Source organism: Lagenorhynchus albirostris, chromosome 2 (genome assembly GCF_949774975.1).
Source record: "Lagenorhynchus albirostris chromosome 2, mLagAlb1.1, whole genome shotgun sequence".
NCBI lineage: Eukaryota > Metazoa > Chordata > Mammalia > Artiodactyla > Delphinidae > Lagenorhynchus > Lagenorhynchus albirostris.
Window position 1 is genome coordinate 178,728,909 of NC_083096.1, and position 25,220 is coordinate 178,754,128.

Genomic DNA, 25,220 nt, shown 5'->3' on the forward strand with positions numbered 1-25,220 from the left:
ATATAGATGGTATTTAAAGTCGTAAGACTGGATGACATTACCAAGAGAGTGAGTGAGACAGAATGCAACAGCAGTGTGGGCATCACCGGGGAACTGGTTAGAAATACACAACCACAGGCCCTACCCTAGGTCTACTGAATCAAAATTTGCATCTTAACAAGATCCCCAGGTGATGTGTATACATCTTAAAGTTTGTAAAGCTCCACTGGTCCCGGTGAGAGATAATGAAGGGTAATAACAGGAGGGATGGTGTCAAGGGTTTACAAGTAGATGAGCTGAGTGAATGGAGGAGGGAAGGAGGTGAAGGGAGATTTCTGACTTAAGAGACCACTTAGATGGTGTGCCGAGAGTCAACAGAGAGTATTAGGGGAAGCACAGGTTGGGAGGTATGAAGGGAAAGCATAAAGAGACACACTACAGTTTTAAAGGTGCTGCTGAACTTGAGGTATACACAGGACATCCGAGTAGGGAGATCTAGTAGGTAGACAGAAAAAGAGAGAGACTAGAACCTGGCAGTAAAACCCAGAGACACTAAAGACTACCTTCAAGGAGATATCACGGTTAAAAGAAGGCTGTTTATTTTATTTGATTTTTTTTTTGAAGAACAGAATTAGAATGTTGGTTGGTTGAGGGAAAAGCACAATTAGGAAGCCACACAGCCTGCAAGAAAGCTAATAATTGATGGAAAAAGGTCCCTAAGGAGGCCACAAAGAAAGGATTTTTTTTTAAGAAAGGATTTTAGGTACAAATTAAGAGCATAGCTTAAAAATAATGAGGAGAAATGAAAACATACGTCTACACAAAGAATTGTATGGTTGGGCTTTATACGTAATAGCCAAAAGCTGGAAACAACTCAAATGTTAATCAAGAAATGAATGAATGAATGAAGTTTATTATTAGCTCAAATAATGGAATACTACTGAGCAATAAAAAGGAAGAAACTACTCATACAAATAACATGGATGAATCTGAAGAGACATTATTTTGAGTGAAAGAAGCCAGATACAAAAAAGAACACGCTATATGATTCCAGTTATATGAAATTCTAGAAAAGAATTTATAATGACAGAAGACAGATCAGTGGTTGCCTGGGGCGGGGGAAACTGACAACAGAAGGGCAGAAAGCTTCAGGGTTCCTGCTATGGAATCCTTATTTTTTCTCCTGTGCTCTTCACTGAATGGCAATACATTCACCCATTCTCTTTGGATGGGCTTGTTTCTCAAAAATAAATATCCAGTTATACTAATGTAACTATAATGATGGTGACAACTATAACAGTAACATTCATTGAGTTCTTCCTGTGTGCCAAGCAATATACTAAGCACTCACGTGATCCTTACAACACTCCAATGAAGTAGGTACTATTATTCTCTCTTTTTTTCCCTAACATATGAGGAAACTTAAGCTGAAAGAGGTTGATTAACTTGTTCAAGATCTCACAGCCTGTGTAACAACCTTGACTCTAAAAGTTCATGCTCTTAACCGTTACACAAGATTTACAATTGTACGTTATCTACTCGTAGACATTAGAAAGAGGTCCATGCATTCAGAGTGCCTTTGGCTCATGGTACTTCTTTTTTTTTTAGATGTTGGGGGTAGGAGTTTATTAATTAATTTATTTATTTTTGCTGTGTTGCGTCTTCGTTTCTGTGCGAGGGCTTTCTCTAGTTGTGGCAAGCGGGGGCCTCTCACTATCGCGGCCTCTCTCGCTGCGGAGCACGGGCTCCAGACGCGCAGGCTCAGTAGTTGTGGCTCACGGGCCTAGTTGCTCCGCGGCACGTGGGATCCTCCCAGACCAGGGCTCGAACCTGTGTCCTCTGCATTAGCAGGCAGACTCTCAACCACTGTGCCACCAGGGAAGCCCCATGGTACTTCTTATTAGCCACTCAAGTTTCATCTGCCCCTGCATATTCCCTACCTAGTTGGAGCAGCTAGTGCTCTCTGGACTCCCATCCCAAGTCCAAGTTGAGGTGTCCTAAACCTTCCCAGCTGCCAAGTAGTATTTATCTGGTTTTCCAGTTATGACTCCCAGTTCTGAGGTTTTCTTCCCCAATACTCTCTCCTGTGACTACCTACCTTTCATTCATCTTTTCCCAACATCTTCTCTTCCCTCCCTATTTCCCCTCCAGGCTTGTATTCTATTTTTGTTTGAGAACTGGAACCCAAACCAATTTCTCTTGTCTGTGCACTAGGAATACTTTTTCATTGTCCATTAGCTCTAAACAGAACTCAAAGGTATGTAAGAATACTCTCAGCATAGAACCGCTGAATCAGATTGTCACCGAGAAACAGCACACAAATACAACGCACGTATGGTGAGGCCTTTCCTCCACCACTTCTAAGACTGTACACACTAAAACCAACATAAATGCCTAAATAGAACACCTTATTATCATCATCAAAATTAGGGGATGAACACAGTGAGAAAATGTTTATTCAGCAAGTTCTTCCAATGATGAAAGAAGTATATTTTCCAGTTTTGTTTTGTGTGGCACTGGCCCTAACTATTTGTCATTGAGAGTTCGATATTCCACAAAAACGTTGACGCTTCCACACATATTCACATGTCAAAAATTAGAGCTAATTATATTAACATGACAGCCACTTACTTTTACAAAGCAAATTCTGTGAATCTGAAGCGTTTTGCAAGGTAGGCTATTGGTACCATTCCAACTGGTGTGTCAACAGTCTTCTCTAAGTTGGACTTAGAAGAGTGGTTTCACATGCAAATTGTAACTCTGAGAAACAATTTACGGTGATAAATTAAGAAATTCTATGATTGGACAAACAATTCATTCTGGTGGAGTTCTACGGTAATCTTGGAAGTTTGTCCTGGGTGGCTGAAATATAATTAACTTTAAAGACAACACCTGAGAAACAATTTCGCCGTAAACCCTGATGTCGTCTTGTGGACTAATGACTTCAAGGAGATGGGCTGGGAACATCTGAAAATGTTTTAATTTTCTGAGTAACTTCTAGACTGTTGCCAACAGCTAGCAGTCTCTCCTCAAGAGGACTGAGTGTCCCGCTTCCAGGAACATGGATCTAGTCTTTTATAGATTTGGAAATTACGGATTTCAGAAAAAAGAGAAGTGCCCCGCCAAGCCCAAGAAGCCTCTAGAAAAGGATTTTTCCCCCCCAGGGTGCACTCACTTGTTCCAGAGGCAAATTTACCGAGGTTTTCGGTTCCACAGAGAGAAACAGAAACAATGAAAGGGCAAGACTCCCTGTTCCAAACTTTAATGTGACCTAGCTTCAGGGACAGTTGTACTTTACCCTCAAAGACCCTAAGCAGTCCTGAGCTGACTCCGCCAGAGACGGGTTTTTCAAGAGCTCTGGGAGGTGACTTACCTCCTCCTCAGGGCGGACCAGCCCGAGCTATCCGAGAGACGCTCCGCAGCCCGGACGCTAATGAGGGTAACACCCGCGGCCGCGCCCTCATTGGCTCCAGGAGGCCGGAAGTGCGTGCGTCTGACGGAAGTGCTCCTCTTCTACGCGTCCGCTGAGCGGGGCCCCTCAGGTAGGCGGGGCCCCTGGCTCCGAACTCTGGGACCGAGTGGTGGGTGGAGGCGGAGAAGGGACCCCGAGGGCCTGAGGAGGTGGTTCGGTTTCTGGTCGGGAAAAGCGGAAGAGTTTCGGAGGCAGCGGGTTCCCGGCGACCTCTGGTGGCAGTCGGGCCTAGTCGAGCCGGCCGCCGCACGACCCAAATGCGGGAGCTTCATGTTCCCCGTTGGGAGATGGGATTTGGGGTTGTGATCGGGGCTGCTCCCTGACCGCTGACTCCCTGTCCGGATGGTTGAGGTCCAGACGCTGCTCACTTCCAGCCGGGAAAATGTATGCGCTCCTTTTCCGTGGTTTTGGATATGACAACTTCCTTCAAGGCAGATCCGGGTGCGGGGTTTTCCTGAGTAACACTCTCGGCCTCACTAGAAAAAAACCTCAGAAAGACTGCCAGAGGCACAGTCGCAAGAGAAAACGGGTTTCTCCCCCTCCTCCACACCCCCTCCCGCCCCTATGATGTCGTCCTAGAAAGAGAGGGTGTGTTTCAGTTGCAGGCTGCCCAAGTGGCAGTTACTGGGACTGCTTTAGGTATACGTTTATGTATAGTAAATAAAACCACTTTTTAATGGTTTCCCTTTTCCCAGCCAGCTCCACCCCCAGGTGGTTTGAACTTTGAGCCTCTTATTGTCCTGATGAACAGTTTCGCTTTCCTCAAGTTTAAGACACTTGGAACTTCAAGAATTGGAGGTTTATGCAATTTGAGACCGGTCCGCACTGAGCAGAGTTCAGAGGATTAAGAGACAGGTGAGCATGAATGAGTACCTTAATTCTCAAAAATTAAGTTTTTGGGCTTCCCTGGTGGCGCAGTGGTTAAGAGTCCCCCTGCCGATGCAGGGGACACGGGTTCGTGCCCCGGTCCGGGAAGATCCCACATGCAGCAGGGCGGCTGGGCCCATGAGTCATGGCCGCTGAGCCTGCGCGTCCGGAGCCTGTGCTCCACAACGGGAGAGGCCACAGCAGTGAGAGGCCCGTGTACTGCAAAAAAAAAAAAAAATACTTACAGTTTTTGAAGAGTAATTTTGCAGTTTCGGTAAAAGGTGCACCACCTTTATTGAATACTAGGTGGTGCCCGTGAGTTAATCTTTCTGGGATAAATCTCAAATAATGTAGCATGAGGGTAAGGTTTTTAAAGCATCTTCATCTTCTCTGAAATTCATTTAGAATAGCTTTACCTCCTTACAGTACGTTGTGCCTTTATACAGTTCATTCAGTTATCGAATATGTAGTCTGTATTAAGTGCTGAAGAGGCTAAGAAAGGAATCAGACCCATTTCTGCTCTCAGTTTACAGTCTGGAGAGGAAGACAGACAAATAAACAACAAGCTATGATGAAATCACATATAATTCAAGGCAGACATAGTGTTAAATGGAGACTAAGACGTAGAATGCCGTGGCAAAAGCAATTAATTATCATTATTCATTTACCATTTATTTATTCAATACCTTCTATCTGCCCAGCATTGTGCTAGACGCTGGTGTATAAAGAAAATGTAAAATCCCTACTCTCAACTCACAATGTAGTGATTGGGAGGGAACCAAGGAAGGCATTATGGAGAAGGTGAAACTTGACCTTGAAGGATGGATGACTTGGCCTTGATAAGTAGAAGAAAATGCAGGCTCAAAAGAGAAGGATGAGGACTTCCCTGGTGGTGCAGTGCTTAAGAATCCGCCTGCCAATGCAGGGGACACAGGCTCGATCCCTGGTTCAGAAGATCCCACATGGCGTGGAGCAACCAAGCCTGTGCGCCACAACTACTGAGCCTGCGCTCTAGAGCCTGCACGCCACAACTACTGAGCCCGAGTGCCTAGAGCCCGAGTGCCTAGAGCCCGTGCTCCGCAACAAGAGAAGCCACCGCAATGAGAAGCCCACGCACTGCAGTGAAGAGTAGCCCCCGCTCGCCACAGCTAGAGTATGCCCGTGCACAGCAACAAAGACCCAACGCAGCAAAAAAAAATAAGTAAAATTTTTTTTTTTTTTTTTTTTTGCAGTACACAGGCCTCTCACTGTTGTGGCCTCTCCCGTTGCGGAGCACAGGCTCCGGACGCGCAGGCTCAGTGGTCATGGCTCACAGGCCCAGCCGTTCCGCAGCATGTGGGATCTTCCCGGACCAGGGCACAAACCCGCGTCCCCTGCATCGGCAGGCGGAGTCTCAACCACTGCGCCACCACGGAAGCCCTAGCCAGTCTTTTTTTTTTTAAAAAAAAGAAGGATGAGCTTCTTCTCTGTCCCTTTAATCTTGCCTCAGGTAGTTTCTTGGGTACTCCTCCCTTGATTAGCAGCTATTCAGAATCCACCCTTTGGAACTCAGGGAAGGTCTCGAAGGCTGGAGTCTTACCTGTAAGAAATGGTGGACAGGGAGTTCCCTGGTGGCACAGTGGTTAAGAACCTGCCTGCCAGTGCAGGGGACACGGGTTCGATCCCTGGTCCAGAAGATCCCACATGCCACGGAGCAACTAAACCTGTGTGCAACAACTACGGAGCCTGTGCTCTAGACCCCATGAGCCACAACTACTGAAGCCCGTGCTCCACAATGAAGAGAAGCCACGGCAATGAGAAGCCGGGGAACCCCAACAAAGAGTAGCCACAACAACTAGAGAAACAACTCGCAACAACTAGAGAAAGTCGGTGTGCAGCAATGAAGACCCAACACAGCCAAAAATAAATAAATTTTTTTTAAAAAGAAATTGTAATAGCAAAAACCTTATTTCTGATATTAACAAAAAATACAAGATATCTAAGAACACCCAGTGTTTAAAGCCTTTGTGAATAAAATAATACTTTTTTTTAAACTAGAGATCATAAAAGAATGCTTTGATAAGTGGAGAGATATATTGCTTGATTGGAAGTTTCAAATTTTAAGGATACAGATTTTCTCCATATTAATTTTAATGTAACCCCTGTCAAAATTTCAACTGAGGGACTTCCCTGGTGGTACAGTGGTTAAGAATTCGCCTGCCAACGCAGGGGACACTGGTTCGAGCCCTGGTCTGGGAAGATCTCGCCCATGCACTACAGCTACTGAAGCCCACGTGCCTAGAGCCCATGCTCCACAACAAGAGAAGCCACCGCAGTGAGAAGCCCGTGCATTGCAACAAAAGGTAGCCCCTGCTCGCCACAACTAGAGAAAGCCTGCGTGCAGCAACGAAGATCCAATAAAGCCCAAAATAAATCAATAAAATAAAATTTAAAAATTTCAATTGAATTTTTTTGGGAATTTGTCAAAATGATTCTTAAATTCATCTAGAAGGGAAAATGTACAAGTATAGTCAAGAATTTTGGGGAAAAAAAACAATAATAGAGCCAACTCCTTATCAGTCATCAGTATACACCAGCACTAAAGCTATAATAATTAAAATAGTAAAGTAATGCCTTAGGACCAGAATATTATCAATGAAACAGACTTGAGTCTGTTTCTATTGAGTCTCAATTAAAGGTAGCATAAATAAATACTAGTAAACAGTGTTGGGGCAGTTGGCTATCCATTTGAAAGAAAATAAAAGTTAGATCCCTACTTCACAGCATTAACAAAAAAATAGTATATTTTTGGGAATTCCTTGGCAGTCCAGTGGTTAGGACTTGGTGCTCTCACTGCCATGGGCCCGGGTTCAGTCCCTGGTCAGGGAACTAAGATCCCACAAGCCCCACGGTGCAGCCAAAAACAAAAACAAAATAGTATATTTTAAAAAATCTTGAGATGGTCAGGGCTTGCTTTCATGGGACACAAAACTAAGAAAACATAGAGGAGAACATAGGTTTGGCCATTAAAAATAATAATTTACCATAACAAAAAATGCCATAAATAAAATTTAAAGCCAGGAGACAAGAGATAATATTTGCAACATAATTGCAAGGACTTTATATCCATGTTATATAAATCAGTAAGAGAAAGATAATCCAGTAGAAAAATGGGCACATTTCCAAAGAAGAAATTCACATCAAAAGTTGTTCATTGGGTTTCCCTGGTGGCGCAGTGGTTGAGAGTCCGCCTGCCGATGCAGGGGACACGGGTTCGTGACCCGGTCCGGGAGGATCCCACATGCCACGGAGCGGCTGGGCCCGTGAGCCATGGCCGCTGAGCCTGCGCATCCGGAGCCTGTGCTCCGCACCGGGAGAGGCCACATCAGTGAGAGGCTCGCGTACCACAAAAAAAAAAAAAAAAAGTTGTTCATGCCCACAAGTCATTAGGTAAATGCACCTAAAGACCAATAGATAATACTAGGAGTATTCTGAGTCCTGGAGTGTACTTATTAAGAATGAAAAAGAATGTTAAAATGAATCTTGTAAAGCAGAGTCACGCCTGATCTGTTTCTTTATAAATCTGTATTTTCATCTATCAAATATGTTTAAAGTAAGATAGACTAATAGTTAAGACTTCTAATTAATTTGTGAATTCAATTAAGAAGACTCCCAGGCATTTTTGTGGGGTGTTACTACTATATGCGTTTCACCTTTTATATATAAATAGAGATTTTTTTTTGCACGACTATCTTCCCCACACCTGTAGCTCAGAAAGAGTATAGCCAATTTTTTTTTTTGGCTGTACCACGCAGCATGCGGGATCTTAGTTCCTAGACCAAGGATCGAACCAGCACCCCCTGCAGGGTAAGCGCAGAGTCTTAACTACTGTATTGCCAGGGAAGTCCCCACCACTTTTTTTTGTGTGTGTGTGTATAGCCTACTTTAAATTGCTTTATTGTTCTACTTAGTAAAATGGCTTCCAGAGGAAAGACAGAGACAAGCAAATTAAAGCAGAACTTAGAAGAACAGTTGGATAGACTAATGCAGCAATTACAGGACCTGGAGGAATGCAGGTAATAGTATAATTGTGTGCTGCTATGCTGTAAAATGGCTTTTGTCTCCTGCAGCTAGATTATAAGCTCCATGTGTGCAGGCCCATGTGTGATTTTGGTTTCCCCTGTAGTGTTCTTCACAGTGCTTTGTCTGCTGGAGAAATAAACTCAGTACTGGCTTTGGAGTTAAAAAGGCTGGGATATTGAAAGTATTTAGATTAATTTCAAAGTGAATGTGAACTTGGGCTAAATATTTAACCACCTTAAGTTTCCATTTCCTTGAGTATGAAATGGAAATAATAACACCCATCTTGTCTTCAGTATTTGAAGTAGCCCTGCCTGGTATCAAGCTGAGAAGGTACTGCTTGAACTTCTGGTGTGTCTTCAGCCTTAACTGCTCAAAGAAATAAGACTGCTCATTGCCTTTTTAACAACCTGGAAAGACTATTGTAACTATTGCAGATGAGGGAACAACACAATGCTTGGCCCAAAGCAGGCACTAGATAAATGGGAGCTGTTTTGTAGTAAATGTTTAATAAATGGCTTGTTTGGAGTACTCAGATGGCAAGTACTGCATTGCTGTTGTATTTCAAGGTGCATAAAATTTTACCTACCATTAATGATAATGATGGTAATAATAACAGCTATTTATTAAGTACCTATTATATGCCAAGTACTTTCCATATTTCATTTAATGCTCATAGCAACCCTATAAAGTAAGTACTATCATTATCTACAGCTTATACAATAGATTAAAAAAACTCAGACTTGGCTAGTCAAATATCTTGCCCAAGGTTATACCATTGATTCAGAGACTGCTTAAAAGGATGTTATTATGTGGTTTGTTTGTTAAGTATGTCTCATTTTGGTTTAAAAAAAAATAAGAAAGTTTAATTGTCAGAATTGCAGGAAAACGCCCACACTAATGTCTGAACACATCCATCATTAGTATTTTGATATTTCCTTTCAGCCTTTTTCCCCCAGGATATTTTTTGTATATATATGTATCTGAAGTCTTAGTGTATAAATACTAAGATTGTTTTTTTCTTTTGGAACTCTATATTTTTCTATATTATGTTCACTGTACTTCAGAGAGGAACTTGATACAGATGAATATGAAGAAACCAAAAAAGAAACTCTGGAACAACTAAGTGAATTTAATGATTCACTAAAGAAAATTATGTCTGGAAATATGACTTTGGTTGATGAACTAAGTGGAATGCAACTGGTAAGCATAATTTACTTACATTGGTGACACAGTTTGGTTTTTGTTGTTGTTTTTTTCCAGTAAGTATATTTAAGATAGAAAATGTACCCTTTTTGGGGTTTAACTTCTAGAGGAATGTCTACTTATGGATAAAACAGCATTTGCTTCCAGATCTTCATCTAGTTATATATTTGACTCCAGTGACACGCATAGAAATAGCAAATGGATACTAAAGTTGTAATACTGTTTGAGGAACAAAGAAGACCTATTAAGAATTGAAGACCTATCAATCAAATATTGTAATATCTGCTTTGTTGGACTATTTTGGTTAGTTTTCACCTTCTTGTATTTCTAGGCTATCCAGGCAGCTATCAGCCAGGCCTTTAAAACCCCAGAGGTCATCAGATTGTTTGCAAAGAAACAACCAGGTCAGCTTCGGACAAGGTTAGCAGAGGTAAAGTTTCTTTAAATTGATCCAGTCCCTGTATGTATTTCTTTTCTCAGCCCAAGAATTTGCTCATTATGTTATTCTAAAGTTTAAAAATTGGTCATTTGAAAATGTACAACACCAAGAGTGAACCCTAGGGACTTCCCTGGCAGTCCAGTGGTTAATACTCTGTGCTCCCAGTGCAGGGGGCCCGGGTTCAATCCCTGGTCAGGGAACTATATCCTGCGTGCCGCAACTAAAAGAGCCCGCACGCCGCAATGAAGACCCGGCGGAGCCACATAAATAAATAAATAATTTTTAAAAATAAATTAATTACATTTAAAAAACAAAAAGAGTGAACCCTAATGTAAAGTATGGACTTTGGGTGATCACGATGTGTCAGTGTAGGTTCATCAGTTGGAACACATGTACCACTCTGGTGGGGATGTTTATAATGGGGATACTATGCATGAGTGAGGGCAAGGGGTATATGAGGAATCTCTGTACCATTTGCTCAATTTACTGTGAACCTAAAACTGCTCTAAAAAATAGTCTATTTCAAAAACTAGTCAGTTGACTTTAAAGCCACAACCCACAACTAGGTTTCTGACAAAATTAGTCCTTTGAGCAGTTGTCGTTGATAACAAATAGAGGTTTAACCAGCATATGGCAGTTTAAATTGCTACTGACTGCTTCTGCTACAACTCCACATTTAAAGTTTTACTATTATTTCTGGAGCTCTGAATTGAAATCCCATCTAGCATTCATTAGCAGCCATGCTTTATGCATGTGCAGCCTTTCCCATCTAAGAATTTCAAACATCTTTATAAACCTGACACTTGAGGAAGTCTGTTTATAGACTTGAATATAGTTAAGACATTAATAAGTTATTTGCAGCCATTGGTAACTTAATAGCATAGTGGTTAAGAGCATGGATTTGGATCAAACTGTTTGGATTTGTACCCCTGTTCTACTGTGGACGTATGTGACGTTGGGGAAGTTATTTTCTTCAACCTCTTTTTTTTTTTTTCTTCTTTTTTCTTTTTTCTTTCTTCGGCCGCACCATGCGGCATGTGGGATCTTAGTTCCCCGACCAGGGATCGAACCCGCGTCCCCTGCATTGGAAGGCGGATTCTTTTTTTTTTTTTTTTTTTTTGTGGTACATGGGCCTCTGACTGTTGTGGCCTCTCCCGTTGCGGAGCACAGGCTCTGGCCCAGCTGCTCCGCGGCATGTGGGATCTTCCCGGACCGGGGCACGAACCCGTGTCCCCTGCAACGGCAGGCGGACTCTCAACCACTGTGCCACCAGGGAAGCCCGGAAGGCAGATTCTTTACTACTGGACCACCAGGGAAGTCCTTCTTTAACCTTTTTTTGTGCCTGTTTCCCCATTTGTAAAAAGGCAGTAATGATAGTCCCTACCTCTTATGGTTGTTATGAGGTTTAAATGGAGTAAAATGTGTAAAGCACATAGAATAGTACCAAAGCATAGTACATGCTATCAGTGTTTCTGGTGGTAGAGGTGATATTTAACCAAAGTTCCAGGAGATCTGTTACCAGTTGTCTCATTCAGGCCTTTAGACCACACTTCAGTTTAATAAAATAGAGTTCTTAGAGGATAGCTCCTCTTTAAAGAAGCTATTGACCTACTAATTCCTCAGTAGAGTTTATAACTAAGACAATGGTTATGATTAGTATCAAGATTTATTAGAACTGTGTAATAACATTTCTATCATGTTTGCCTTGAGTTGTTTCTATAGTTCTTTATAATATTAATTGGTAGAGGACCTTTTCTTTAAAAAGTACATCTGAAAAGCTTGATTTTATGCAAAGAATGCTTTTAACTTAAATACCATATGCTTTGCATTCATCTATTACAGATGGATAGAGATCTCATGGTAGGAAAGCTGGAAAGAGACCTGTATACTCAGCAGAAAGTGGAGATACTAACAGCTCTCAGGAAACTTGGAGAGAAGGTACTTGTATTTAATTTAATATATTAGGTATAAAGAAAAAGTGTGAAGTATTTGGTATAGAATTTCTTGATCTGTGATTTAGTTTGTGGTCCTAAGACTTTTTTTTTTTTTTTTTTTTTTTTTTTTTTTTTTTTTGCGGTATGCGAGCCTCTCACTGTTGTGGCCTCTCCTGTTGCGGAGCACAGGCTCCAGATGCACAGGCTCAGCAGCCATGGCTCACAGGCCCAGCCGCTCCGCGGCCTGTGGGATCTTCCCAGACCGGAACACGAACCTGTGTCCCCTGCATCGGCAGGCGGACTCTCAACCACTGCGCCACCAGGGAAGCCCCTAAGACATTCTTAACAGTGATTCCTAGAGCCACTTTGTTCACATTTGAACTCAGTCCTTTGAGTTTTGTTCTGTTTGTTTAGCTGACTGCAGATGACGAGGCCTTCTTGTCAGCAAACGCAGGTGCTATACTCAGCCAGTTTGAGAAAGTCTCTACAGACCTTGGTGAGTACCCTCGTATTTCTGAAAGCTGGACATGAATTACTGCTCTAGATTGACAGATGGCACGGGTGAGATAAAATGATGGCCTTTTCTTGAGTTTAGAGGTGAAACCAGAATTGTTTTCTTTATAAACCGCTTTTTAATGGGTTTGTTTTCCAATACTATTTAATTAAAAATAATCAAATTAATATAGCCTAATGCTTTAAAATATTTCAGCTAAATGTAAATATAAAAGTAAACTAAAATGTTACATGTTCTATTTCATACCCTAATTAAAGTAAGTATTTGTAACCAATAAATTGCCCTATGTGGCTGAGTTGTTTGTGCAGGGAAGGAAATTGTCGTGGCAGTGGGGAGGGTCAGGGATAATGCGCTGATAATAAAAACTCGTTTCATTTTCTGTTTTATCATCTACGTGATAGATTTTCTTCTCTTTACCTGGAACTATAAATGCATTTGAAATGACATTTCTGTTTATTATGTGTCTTTCTCCTTAGGCTCTGGCGACAAAGTTCTTGCTTTGGCAAGTTTTGAGGTTGAAAAAACAAAAAAATGACATGGTGTGAAAACTTAGGACATTGATCGCATTCTTGTTGTAAATGGCATTTTTCTTCCGGGGATTCTGAGTCATGGCAAAGAAGTCAAGAGATTCATGAAGTGTATTAATAACCTAAGAAAAGGTGACAGAAAAACATACTTAAGGCTTTTGTTTATGCCCTTCGTCATTGTGCTTTGTGTAGGGGTACCCACTTCTGTGATCCTGGACTTGTTGGGATGGAGGGGCTCACTGGACCTTATTCATTATGATTTGTCTGTTTAAGAGAAAACAAAATAGTGTCTCTGCCTGTCTTTATTGAGCCTCCTTGTTTTTAGATGCTGGTAGTAAATGAGAAGATGTGAACTGATGATTCTTTTCTGCTCATAATTTATCCCCACTTGTTGGAGTAAATAATGTAGCAACATCAACAGACCTCATATGTGTTCACAGAACTTTAGAGTTCTGAGTGATCTTAGAATCATTTTCATTTTACAAACAAGGAAAGTAAGGCTCAGAAAGAGCAAGTGACTTTCTTAAAGTCACATTAGAGACAGAGCTGGGAATAAGACTTGGGTGTCCTGTCAGTTTAGTGTCCATTGAGTTTTATTTCTTTATTTTGTGCTGCTTTTAAAAAATAATTCCCACATATCGGTATAAGTCCGTATTTATGAAAATTCAATGTCCCCAAAAAAGTTGTCACTGAGTGACCATTCCCCAGCCCGTAAGCTCTCAGTATGAATGGTGCCCATTGTGTCTCTGAGTTTTGAGCTTGGAACAATGGGAGCCCTGTTGAGAGTCTCCTGAAGTAACTTAACCTCCTGCGTTGTTTCACCAGGGAAGCAATTGGAAGTGGCAGCTCGAGGCCCTCCCTGTGTGTGACCTCTTTGCTGAAACCCAGAGGGTGGTGACTGTAAACTACTATTTACTCTTCAGTTTGGGAGAAACACAGAATAAGTTATGAGAAGAAGCCGGTTTCTCTCCTGAGTGTTTATGTCTCTCTGCATGCTCAGATATATAGATTTTTCCCATATGCATGTACGTCACCTTATTTCCTAGGCTCTGGCCACTTTATATTCTTTCACATTTTTCTCAATATTCTTTTTCTTTAGACTTTATACAAATTAAAAACATTTTTAAAGCTTCTTGTGTACTGTAAACTCTACTAGGTGCTCTGCCAACTGGACAAATTAGGGGACCTCAGCTACATTAATGCCTTATTTGGAACTTTTAATGGGTAATTTTTTATATATTGGTTTATGATGGTCACAAACTCGTTAAATTGTGACAAACTAAGAAAAAGCAAATTACCTGTTATTCATCTAGGGCTTTATGGTCAATCACCATTATTTCATTATTCTGTGTGTTTTTTTTAACCAAAGTGAAATTCACATGACCATTTAAAATTCATCATTTTAAAGCGTGCAGTTCAATGGCATTCAGTACATTCACAGTGTTGTGCAATGACCACCATTATCTAGTTGCAAAACATTTTCATCCCCCCCAAAGGAGACCCCATACTTACTAAGCAGTCATTCCCTCCTCCTTCCAGTCCTCTAGCGACCAGTAATCTACTCTCTGTCTCCATGGATTTACCTATTCAGGATATTTCATATAAATGGGATCATATAGTATGTGACCTTTTGTGTCTGGCTTCTTTCACTTAGCGTAATATTTTTTAGTTTAATCCACATTGTAGTGTGTATCAGTACTTTGTTCGTTCTAATGGCTGAAAATATTCCCTTGAGTGGATACCACTTTGTGTTTATCCATTTATCTCTTGATGAACATTTGGGTTTTTTCCACTTTTTGGCTATTGTGAATAGTGCTGCCGTTATGAACGTTAGTGCCTAAGTATTTGTTTAAATATCCCTTTTCAATTCTTTTGGGTATATACCTAGGAACAGAATTACTGTTTGGGTTTTGTTTTAATTCATAGCAAGATTCCCTTCCAGTAGTAGTAAGACAAGGAAAATTAGGAATATTTTATATTTGAAAGAGGCCTAAATGAATCTGGAGTCCTTAATTTTGGTTTCCCTTAAACTTTCTGTAAGACTAACCTCAGTGAAATATTTTGTCATTAATCACATTAATATATTCATTTTGTAAGTGATGACTAGTACTTAATTTAAAATTAACCTTCGTTTCAAAGTGACCAGGTTTGCAGTGCCTAGCAAGACACTGTCAGTCATGGCCGTGTGACCTTTGGTAGATGACAATATATATATATATTTTCGGTGACAATATTTTTTGAGCCTCATTTTCCTCATCTGTTCAGTGGGGATCATAGGAGCTAACTACTACATAGGATTACCGTGCATTCCCCTCTCTTTCTTAATGTAGAAAGCTTTACATTGGGGTTAATCCACAATTTAATAGTTTTTTCAAGGGCCATATGATATGTTTATCACAAATTTGGTAACTTAGAAAAATAATTTGAAAAGTCTATACAACTATAGTTATTAAATGACTTGTAAACTATGTTCATATTTTGCTATATTTAATCTTCTAGTTTTTTAGACCTCTTGGGAGGTCTCAGACTGCAATAACTAATGCTAAGGCAGCTTTTTGACATCCTTGGGTCAAGCTAATATTTTAAGGGAAAGAATTCCTGCATTTTTCAAAGAACTGGGGTTGCCGCAGAAATAAATTCCAATGATCAAGTGTCCAACCTGGCTGTTTAATGAAATCTAATAATTTAAAACAATTTCTCTTTCAGTGTTTTGCTTTGTTTTTATCCTGTGAGTGTTAAGTTAGGTAGAGGAAGAAATCAAGCAGTAGAATGAGTTGTTTCCAGGAACGAGTTGGAGTTGGGACAGATGGGTTGTTAACTTTGGTCGATAGGCCTTTTATTGAAGACACTCAGCCAAAGAATGGTCATCTTAGGCAAAATAAAAGACTGTGCAAATCCACCATTGGAATAGTATCTTATTACAGTGACCGGTGGATAGTTTGAAATTATTACAGAAAAAATAAACCCAGACCATTTTGCCTAGAGCTTTTCAATCACTTTCCTGTCCACTTTTTTTTCTTGTCTTTTCATTACTAAGACCAAAGAACACTCTTCTTTGCCTCTCAAATTGTTTTTCAGCATTAATATGTAAATTAAAACTGTCAGCACTCCCACAGACCCCCGTGAACAAGCTGTATAATTGCTTCCAGTCTGTGTGGCCCTGGAATTGAAAAGATTTAGAAACTGGGGAAACTAGTACTTAATATTTTCATTAAGTTGCAAAAAGCAGGTTAGAAATATGGCTCTACTAGATATCACCCTAGAATATGGCCTTTTGACATCCTCACTCATTTTCTTTTTGAAAGCCCCTCTCCCTGCTCACACTAATAGCAAGGTGGAAAGACTGTAATGCTGAAAGGGTCTCAAACACAAGGGGTTAGTGACATTCTTAAGAGCTTACAATGCAAAGTCCATGCTGTTCCAAGCAGAGGACCAGGAAAGTTGAGTGGTTTGAGGCTGTCAGTTGGTAGCTTCCTAACGCTTGGTTGTTTTCCTCTGAGAGCATCACATTCCTTACAGCCTCAGACAATGGACTACGATTAAAAATAAACAAGTAGGGCTTCCCTGGTGGTTCCCTGGTGGCGCAGTGGTTGAGAGTCCGCCTGCCGATGCAGGGGACACGGGTTCATACCCTGGTCCGGGAGGATACCACATGCTGAGGAGCGGCTGGGCCTGTGAGCCATGGCCGCTGAGCCTGCGTGTCGGGAGAGGCCACAACAGTGAGAGGCCCGTGTACCGCAAAATAAAATAAACAAGTAAAAAATATTTTCTATAAAGGAGGTCAAGGAGAACCACCAATTTCCTTTTGAGTTAAGAAAGAAGACAGGGACTTCCCTGGTGGTACAGTGGTTAAGAATCCACCTGCCAATGCAGGGGACACGGGTTTGAGCCCTGGTCCAGGAAGATCCCACATGCGGAGCAACTAAGCCCGTGCGCCACAACTACTGAGCCTGAGCTCTAGAGCCCACGAGCCACAACTACTGAGCCTGCATGCCACAACTACTGAAGCCCGTGCACTTAGAGCCTGTTTTCCGCAACAAGAGAAGCCACTGCAATGGGAAGCCCGCACACCACAAAGAAGAGTAGCCCCCACTTGCTGCAACTAGAGAAAGCCTGTGCGCAGCAATGGAGACCCAACGCAGCCAAAAATTAATTAATTAAAAAACAAAAAGAGGAAGATAATGCTAGTAAGAGTCTTTTCTAAGATTATGCATCAGTCACAGGTCCTCTGTCCTCAGCTTCTGGCAACTGTGACTGAACTTCTGAAGCCTTCCCACAAGAACCTCTGATTTTGTGTTTCAGTCATAATTTCAATACCTGGTTTAAGAGTTTAAGTTATTGTAATTATGTCTGTTCATTCTAAAATGTCTTAGTTCAAGTACTATTTTTTTGTTGCTGCTAAATTGTCATATATATAAGAAGAGTTCAGTGATTTTTTTGGCTTGTATGAAAACCTGATTCTTTTAGGCCTGGCCTTATTCCTGCAATACTCGTAAACCAGGCAGGCCAAGTTGAAAACTGAGGCAGTGACCCTCGATGATAATTTAAAAAATAGGTAATCTAGGTAAAAGTAAATATTTGGCCTGGATTAGGTTGTAAGTGATTGTCTTAATCCTGTGGTTGACCATGTTCTTAGAAAATGTGGTGTTTATTCATCTTTAAAAAAAATTTTTTTTTTTCGGCCACGCCACTCGGCATGCAGGATTTTAGTTCCCTGTCCAGGGATCAAATGCATGCCCCCCTGCAGTGGAAGTGCCGAGTCCTAACCACTGGACCACCATGGAAGTCCCTTAAAAATTTTTTTTTTAACTTAGCACCTCAAATTTTACGTCACGTTTATTCTAGGTCTTGGTAAATTATACCTTAGATTTGGTTTTTAAAGCTCTGAGCTTGTAAATCAACTATACTTCAATAAAAATAAATAAAAATTTTTAAAAAAGATAGCAGCCTGTAGGAGGCAATAAATCTGGCACCCTATGTCAATGCTTGGAAGAGAGTCACCCACCGATCAGGAAAGTCCACTTTAAATTCATAGAAGCAAGAAATAAACTTCCATTGTGTTTGAACCACCAAAACAAACAAGACCTCTGAGCTTATACTCATTTATTTAAATATTTTGTTTCATATTTACTCAGGAGAGGAGCATTTGTAATTTTCGAGCAAACAGGCAAAATCTCAGCCCCTTAGCCTCAGCCTCGTGGCATTTCTTTTCATCCTGTCTTCCAGAACTATGAGTGGTTTATTCCTCTGCAAGAAAATACCATGAGCAAGAGTCCAAATAAAAGAGTACGTGAGACATACCTAAATCTACTTTCCATTCTCAGGAAGGAAAATGTGACCTCTGTCTTTAACTTGTGAGCCTGGAGCAGAAATGAGGGATGTGAGTGTGTGCTCATTCATGTGTGTGCCTCTCTTCTGGGAACCTGACTGCTCCCACAGTACTCTTACGACCTCCCACGGTGCTGCTCTTGCCAGAGAGGGAGGTTGATTGTGCCAGGTTAATTTTGTTACAATGAAGGCGCTGGACAAATTGTGTACACTAGACCCTTTTACTTTGAAAAACTCAAAATGTGCTTTCCCTGGTGGGGATTAGGTCTTGAAAATGAAGAGAATGGGTTTTAGAAAAATCTTAACAACAATTACTATGTGGAAGCAAGGAAAGCTTCTGTCTGCTACCTCTTCTGATTGTGATGTCATTTATTCTTTCATCAGGCATTTATTGAGTGCTGAGATACGCCAGACACATTACTTGGCTCTTTTTGGTTAAATTTTCTAAAATGGATATTGAATAGAGTCCTTTTATTAAAAAAATAAGACTCTTAAGTGTTTATATGGTTAATAGAAGTTTAGATATCCGGCTGCATCACCAAGAGGTTTATTTCACAATGATAAAATGTGTTTTAAATAGACCTACCCCTCCCTCCAAATTTGTCACTCCATCATAGTTAGCTGGATCCTTAGAAACATTATTTCAGATGTGTATTCACATATTATAAGGAAGATTACACTGGGAAATAATTCTGATCTGTACAATTTGATCTAAATGATCTCTTTCATCTATAATTTTTTACCTCATTTTAAAATCAATCTTGTAGGAAATTCCCTGGCGGTCCAGTGGTTAGGACTTGGCGCTTTCACTGCTGTGGGCCTGGGTTCAATCTCTGGTCGGGGAATTAAGATCCTTCAAGCCATGCAAAGTGGCAAAAAAATTAAAAAATAAAATAAAATCAATATTGTAAAATGCATATCTCACTAAAATACACTTGACCCTTGAACAACACGGGGGTTGGGGGTGCCCACCCTCTGCGCAGTTGAAAATTCATGTACAATTTGACAGCCCTTGGTATCTGCGGTTCCTGGATTCAAACAACCACAGGTTGTGTAGTACTGTAGTATGTATTTAGTGAAAGAAATCGGTATAAATTGACCCACACATGCAAACCCATGTTGTTCAAGAGTCATCTGTATTTATGTTATTAAGTCATTTTGGAGAATATTAAATGGAAAGAAAGTGGGAATACTCCTGTAGGGGAGGAAAGATCTCTTTCCTCTTTTTGTGTTCTTAACTGGGACCCCTATAACAGAGGCAGATTAACAAGAGAAAAGCATACACATGTATTCACTGTAAGTGTTATGTGACATGGGAACCTTCATAAGGAAATGAAGACCCAGAGAAACTGTTAAATCTGAGTGCTTGTATGCTAGATTTGATGAAGGGTGGAAAGTCGTGGGAAAATGAGATAGAACAAAGGTGAGCTAAGTGTAAGAAACTGAGGGAAACTTAGCTAGATCTGTTTGTTCCCATTCCTTTCTGTCTCTTCTTTGAAGGTAAGAATGTTCCTTCCTTCCAGGTACTGGGGAGGGCACCTCTCACATGAGGGTTTTATGACCTGCTTCAAGGGAAGGTCGAAAGTCCTTACTACTCATGCCATTTCTCAAGTTCCATCAGCTTAAAATAGTCAATATGCCAAGGTGCCATATCATGGGGTGGTGTGTCCCCTGAACCCTGTCACTACATTTCTAATCCTAATTGTGCCACTCTTTTATACTTAATTTTGGTCTCATTTTGTCAAGTCACCTTCCAAATATTCATGTAGATATTTTGTGAAGAATAGTTATTAAATGGTTAAATGGCTTTGAAACTACAGTGTAAGGAACTGTACAAAATTAAATAATGCCACTTTCATTAAAATATTTAAAATCTTAAAATATACATTTTAAGAATACTAAATAAAATAGAGGCGTTGTGTTTGGTTTGACAAAGGGAAGCTTGTGTTCATATCTAGATATTTGAAATAACAGGAAATTAAGATCATAAAATATATTAACTAGGAGTACCTAATGTGGGGAAAAGCCTACAATTCTGTTTCTCCTGTCTTTTCGTTTCCTGGATATGAGATTAATTTACTTTTAAATTTCCTTTAATGACATAACTTGTGCTAAAGAGATCTTATAATAACCCAAGACATCCTAGTGAAAGGATGTTATTGGGTTTGTGGGAATTTGTGTGTTAATATTACAGTCTGTCTCAGCAGGGTGTCATTAGCAGCAGAAATGGAAGGCAAATTAAAACTAGTCTTTTTATCTTTTCCAGACACTGCAGCCCCTTTAGAATGCTGTTTCTATATGTCTTCTCTGAAAAGAAATTAAATGGAAATTGCGTGCTCAAAGTTGTTTTAAAGTCACAAGTGTCACCTGTATGCTTGCTTAAGGACTCCCTGCCTCCTCTTCTCTGTGAGCATGTCTTCTGCTTTCCTGAGAAAGCTTTTCTACTTATTAGTAAAATAAGTGTCCCTTTCTGTTCTGTCTGTACTTAGCCACCAATTAGTAAGATGGGTAGAAATGCTCCCATGCTGAGCATCCTGCTGGGGGCATGGAAGAGGCTGACACTACTTCATGATGTGAGCTATATGAGTGCCTTTTTATCTCCCAGGAGAGGTTCTCAATAGGTTTGGTCTGCCCCCTGGAGCCTGTAGCTATTTTAGTCTAACTACTCATTAAAGTCAATCTAAGATATTGCTAAAGCCTTTGGATTCTTCAAGTGCATTGCCTCCACTCGAATTCAGCTAAAAATAGTTCACTTTCACTCCCCAGAGCTGCTTCCAAGTTACATGAACTCTCCCCTCAGCCTCACACTCCACCAAAAATATTGATGTCCACAGCAAGACTAGCTTCTTATTAAAGACCCAGGACTATGGCTGTGAATGCATTCCTAACTGCAAGAATGGAAGAAAAGAATGAATCCCAGTTAAAGCTAAGCCCAAGAATGTGAGATAAATCAGGACTTTGGGGGGGAAACGGATTTGTTTTCCTCCCAAATAATAAATTTTTTAAAAAAGAAAAGAAAAATAAATGCAAAAAACCCCACCCCCCAAACAATAAATTAAATCTAAAAATTGATGAGAGTACATAGCACTGTGCCAGACTCATGCATCATAAATTGAATGCCTGCTGTGCCATTCTAAGCTGATAACTCTAAGCTGATAATATTATACAGTTTTATATTCTGTCCGGTAAAGGCTTTGGGAAAATTAAAGCAATTGTTTGGGGGCTAAAGCAAGGTGGGTTAGGACGAAGAAAGCAACAGACTACCATGTATTTATTCTCCATCAAGAATGGAAAATGCCTTGATGATAGCTGCTTTGATATATTGGAGTATTACTCAACAATTATTTATTCAGACCTTCCTCCCTTGAGGTGGAATATACTTCCTTATCCCGCTGTTTGGGGCCTGGCAATTAGACTGAATTTGACAAATGGGCTGTTTATGGATATGACTCCTGGAGAGGTCTGCAATGTGCTTCCACAGTTTGTCTTGGTACTCTTGCTCTGCCGTTCATCATAAGAGGAATGTGCCCTTTGTGGCCTCTGGTTCAAGGAGAATGAGGACACATGGAGCAGACTTAATCCCAATCTACAGCTAAACCCTGTTGATCCCGGCCTGACCCAGCAGAGTCACAGTCAACCCACAGCCTGAAGTATACCCACACCAGGCAATTTGCAGACCCCTGAACAAAAACCACAAATGCTTGTTAAGCCACTGAGTTTCGAGGTGGTTTTTTTATGCAGCAGTCACTTGCTAATACGCCGTTCTTATCCCACTTTAGTTCATTCTCCTTGCAAAAGCCATAGTCATCTATTTAAATACAAATCCAACGATGTCATATCCTTGTTTAAACCTTTTGGTGGTTCTCATTACTTTTGGGGATAAATACTGAATGTTTAGCATGACCTATGAAGTCCTGTATGATAGGGGCCTGACCTCTTTCCCCATCACTCTGCACTCCAGCCACCCGGCCTTCTCTCACAGTAGTTTGATCTCACCATCCTCTCTTGCTTCCTCATGGCCTTTTTATGGGCTGGTCCCACTGTGTGCTATCCTCTTCTCCCCACTCTTTGCTTAGTTAACTCCTACTTATACCTCAAGTGTGAGCTTAAATATTATTTTCCCAGGGAAACTCCCTGACCCTAATGCAAGGTTAGGTTCCCAATTATATGGTTTCAGAGCCCATTGTGTTTCAGCTTTTGGCACTTAACTATAATTGCAATGAATTATTCAGGTGTATAATTCATTGGTGTATGTCTTATCCATCATGAGGGCAAGGACAGTATGTGTCTGATTTGCTGCTTTATCCCCTGCCTCGCACAATGACATGCGATTGGCTAAAGAGACTATGCTTGAACAAAAGCCAGGGGATACATAATAGTTCACGTGTGAAACGTTGATGAAGTTCTGAATCAGTTCAAATGAAAGGTCCCGTAAGAACTTAGAGGAAGGTAGTGTGAATATTGGAACAAGGTCAGAAAAAGACACCTGCAAAGAAAACACAGTCTCTTGTTAGTCACAGAGCCAGGTTAGTTACAGTAATAATGAGCGTTAGATCTCTAAATGTTATTGAATTAGAAATGAAAACTCCGATTGTAAGAGGAAATGTCATTAGCTGCCAGGGGATTGACAATTTGGAAAGGTTGCACTGTAGAACTACCAGTTAGTTTCAAACAAGTGGAGATTGTCCAAGAATTTAAAAGTAAGATCAAACTGTGCCTTTTTTGAGCTCTTAACTTTTTAAAATAGTGTCACAGCTTATGTAATAGGAAGAAACCGTTCTAGGTATCCTGATATATGCAAAGAAAAAGTAAAACCTACCAGGAATGACACGACGTTTGTAATTTGAAGTGAAAATCTCACGAAGGTTTTAGTACAAAGCACAAAGAAAAGAAAATCAAGGATGGAGCTTCAAGCGTTAGACTTCCAGTGCCCTTAGTGTGTATGAGCAAGAAAGATGCATCTCGAGGGGAGACTTGGGACTCACAACCTCAGGGTTCACTGGAGCCTACGAAGACCTGGCTGAGCCTCGTCCTGTCACTCCCTGGCCTGCACATGCCATCACAGAGGGCAGCCTGTGGAAGCCATTTCATTTTCATATTACAGTTTTTCAGCAATGTATACAAATGTAGCCTAAGTTGCCTTTTTTCTTTTTAAGGGAAAAAAGTGGTAGAGGATTTAAAAAAATTCCTTAGCTGTTAAGTATCTTGGTCTATTTCCTTTGGCTCTATAGCTTGAGTGAATTAAAATGATTTCGACAGAGGATTCTAGAGTGCAGCTTCTTTTATTTTCCTTTTGCCGCCTGTGTTGACTCTCATGTTCTTTGCTTAAATAATTAATAATCATTAGTATCTGTTATGCAGCGTGTGGGAGAAGAGTGGATAATCTGGGATCCCAGGACATTTGCACTATGCCTGTCCCCTTTGCATAAGCTTTCATGTGAGGCTCTTCACTAGCTGGCACCAGGGTGTAGATTTGCTGCCCTCAGCCTGTACTGTTTATTAACTATAAAAAAAGAGCCCCATCTGATTCACAACCAGCTGGGGGCAAGTACTGCTGATGGGAAGTAATTTCCTAGAAGAGCAGTAATGAAGAAAGTGAGGGGAGCGGTGTGTGCAGAAAACAAAGCCACAAAGTTCATTTAGATTGAGCAACCTCTGCTGGACCAAAATGCAAAATCTAAGTGTCTGTCACATCACTGCAAAGCCCGACCTCAGTCTTACAAATAGCAAGTAGCTAAACATATAGATGTGGAACAGGAGGGTTTATACTCTCAGGTAGGTTTGAAAATTTCTACTCTTAGAACAGTGAAGGGTAGGAGAAAAGCTACAAATATTTAATAACAGGCAAAGCTACAAATATTTAATAACAAATATTTAATAACAGGGCCTGTTATTAAAGGAAGGAATTGCTTGTCAGGAATGGTCTTTTCAGTCCCACCTAAATACACTGGTAACATTTCAATATCTACAGATATAAAATGCATTCGTTTGTGCAGGGGGGAAAGATAGCTGTTCTGTCATTTATTACCAGAGAGTAGAGACTCTTTGCTTTTAGGGATGGTAATTTTTTATGCTTAATTAGACGATAACCAGCTGGAAATAAAAAGGTGATACTGTGCTTAAAGACTAATAGGCTGAATATTTGGATCCAAATTGAGGCCTTATGTTGGTTTGTCTTTACTAGGTGAACATTTGAGGCTCAGAAAGTACACTTATTAGGCATGTTGGTGGGGCTTCCCTGGTGGCGCAGTGGTTAAGAATCCGCCTGCCAAGGCAGGGGACACGGGGTTCGAGCTCTGGTCTGGGAAGATCCCACATGCTGCGGAACCGCTAAACCCATGCACCACAACTACCGAGCCTGTGCTCTAGAGCCTGCGAGCCACAACTCCTGAAGCCCACGCGCCTAGAGCCTGTGCTCCGCAATAAGACAAGCCACCACAATAAGAAGCCCGCCCACCGCAATGAAGAGTAGCCCCCGCTCACTGCAACTAGAGAAAGCCTGCACGCAGCAATGAAGACCCAATGCAGCCAAAAATAAATTAAAAAAAAAAAAAAAAAAAAAGACGTGTTGGTCTGTCAAAACACTCAGCCAAAGAAGTGAATAATTATTTCTTTATGTTGTTCCCAAGCACAGTACAAACAAGGTTCCGTGATGTAGGGAGCATGTACGTATCAGATGCTGTAGAAACCAACACTCTAGGGACGGGTTGGCAGCGAGCCAGATGTTCAAAGCTGCACATACCCCACTCATGACACAAAATATGTATATCCACTGCTCTACAAAATGCTTTCATCATTGTGTTTAATAATTCCTTATTATCTCCAAAGTAAACTTAAATGACAGTCACTTGCCAAGGTGAAAGAGGAGAATGGCACACGACCGCGGCATGCTTTG

At 40.8% G+C, this 25,220-nt stretch overlaps 2 protein-coding genes across 4 annotated transcripts in view; one reads left to right on the forward strand and one right to left on the reverse strand.

Moving 5' to 3' along the window:
- Positions 1–3,783, reverse strand: part of NMNAT1 (nicotinamide nucleotide adenylyltransferase 1) — a 28,366-nt gene extending 24,583 nt beyond the window's left edge. For both annotated transcript variants that reach the window (XM_060141499.1, XM_060141500.1), the window contains exon 1: positions 3,353–3,783. The gene's annotated coding sequence lies outside the window, so the exon portion shown is untranslated. The remainder of the gene's footprint in view (positions 1–3,352) is intronic.
- Positions 3,557–14,129, forward strand: LZIC (leucine zipper and CTNNBIP1 domain containing). 2 transcript variants are annotated; one of them, XR_009539101.1, is made up of 9 exons: positions 3,557–3,835; positions 4,147–4,306; positions 8,269–8,373; positions 9,445–9,580; positions 9,915–10,013; positions 11,865–11,960; positions 12,371–12,452; positions 12,947–13,129; positions 13,823–14,129. XR_009539101.1 is itself a non-coding variant. In XM_060141504.1 (8 exons), the coding sequence occupies exons 3-8, from the start codon at positions 8,273–8,275 to the stop codon at positions 13,003–13,005; spliced, it is 573 nt and encodes a 190-aa protein (XP_059997487.1). In that variant the 5' UTR covers positions 3,557–3,835; positions 4,147–4,306; positions 8,269–8,272; the 3' UTR covers positions 13,006–13,354. The 2 variants fall into 2 exon arrangements, 1 of the variants encoding a protein (XP_059997487.1); XM_060141504.1 differs by lacking the exon at positions 13,823–14,129 and having other exon boundaries at positions 12,947–13,354.
- Positions 14,130–25,220: the final 11,091 nt, after the last annotated feature.

Coding starts and splice junctions, on each gene's coding strand:
- LZIC (XM_060141504.1), top strand. CDS start 8,273: ATGGCTTCCAGAGGAAAGACAGAGACAAGCAAATTAAAGCAGAACTTA. Junction 8,374..9,444: donor CAGGACCTGGAGGAATGCAG/GTAATAGTATAA, acceptor ACTGTACTTCAG/AGAGGAACTTGATACAGATG. Junction 12,453..12,946: donor GAAAGTCTCTACAGACCTTG/GTGAGTACCCTC, acceptor CTTTCTCCTTAG/GCTCTGGCGACAAAGTTCTT.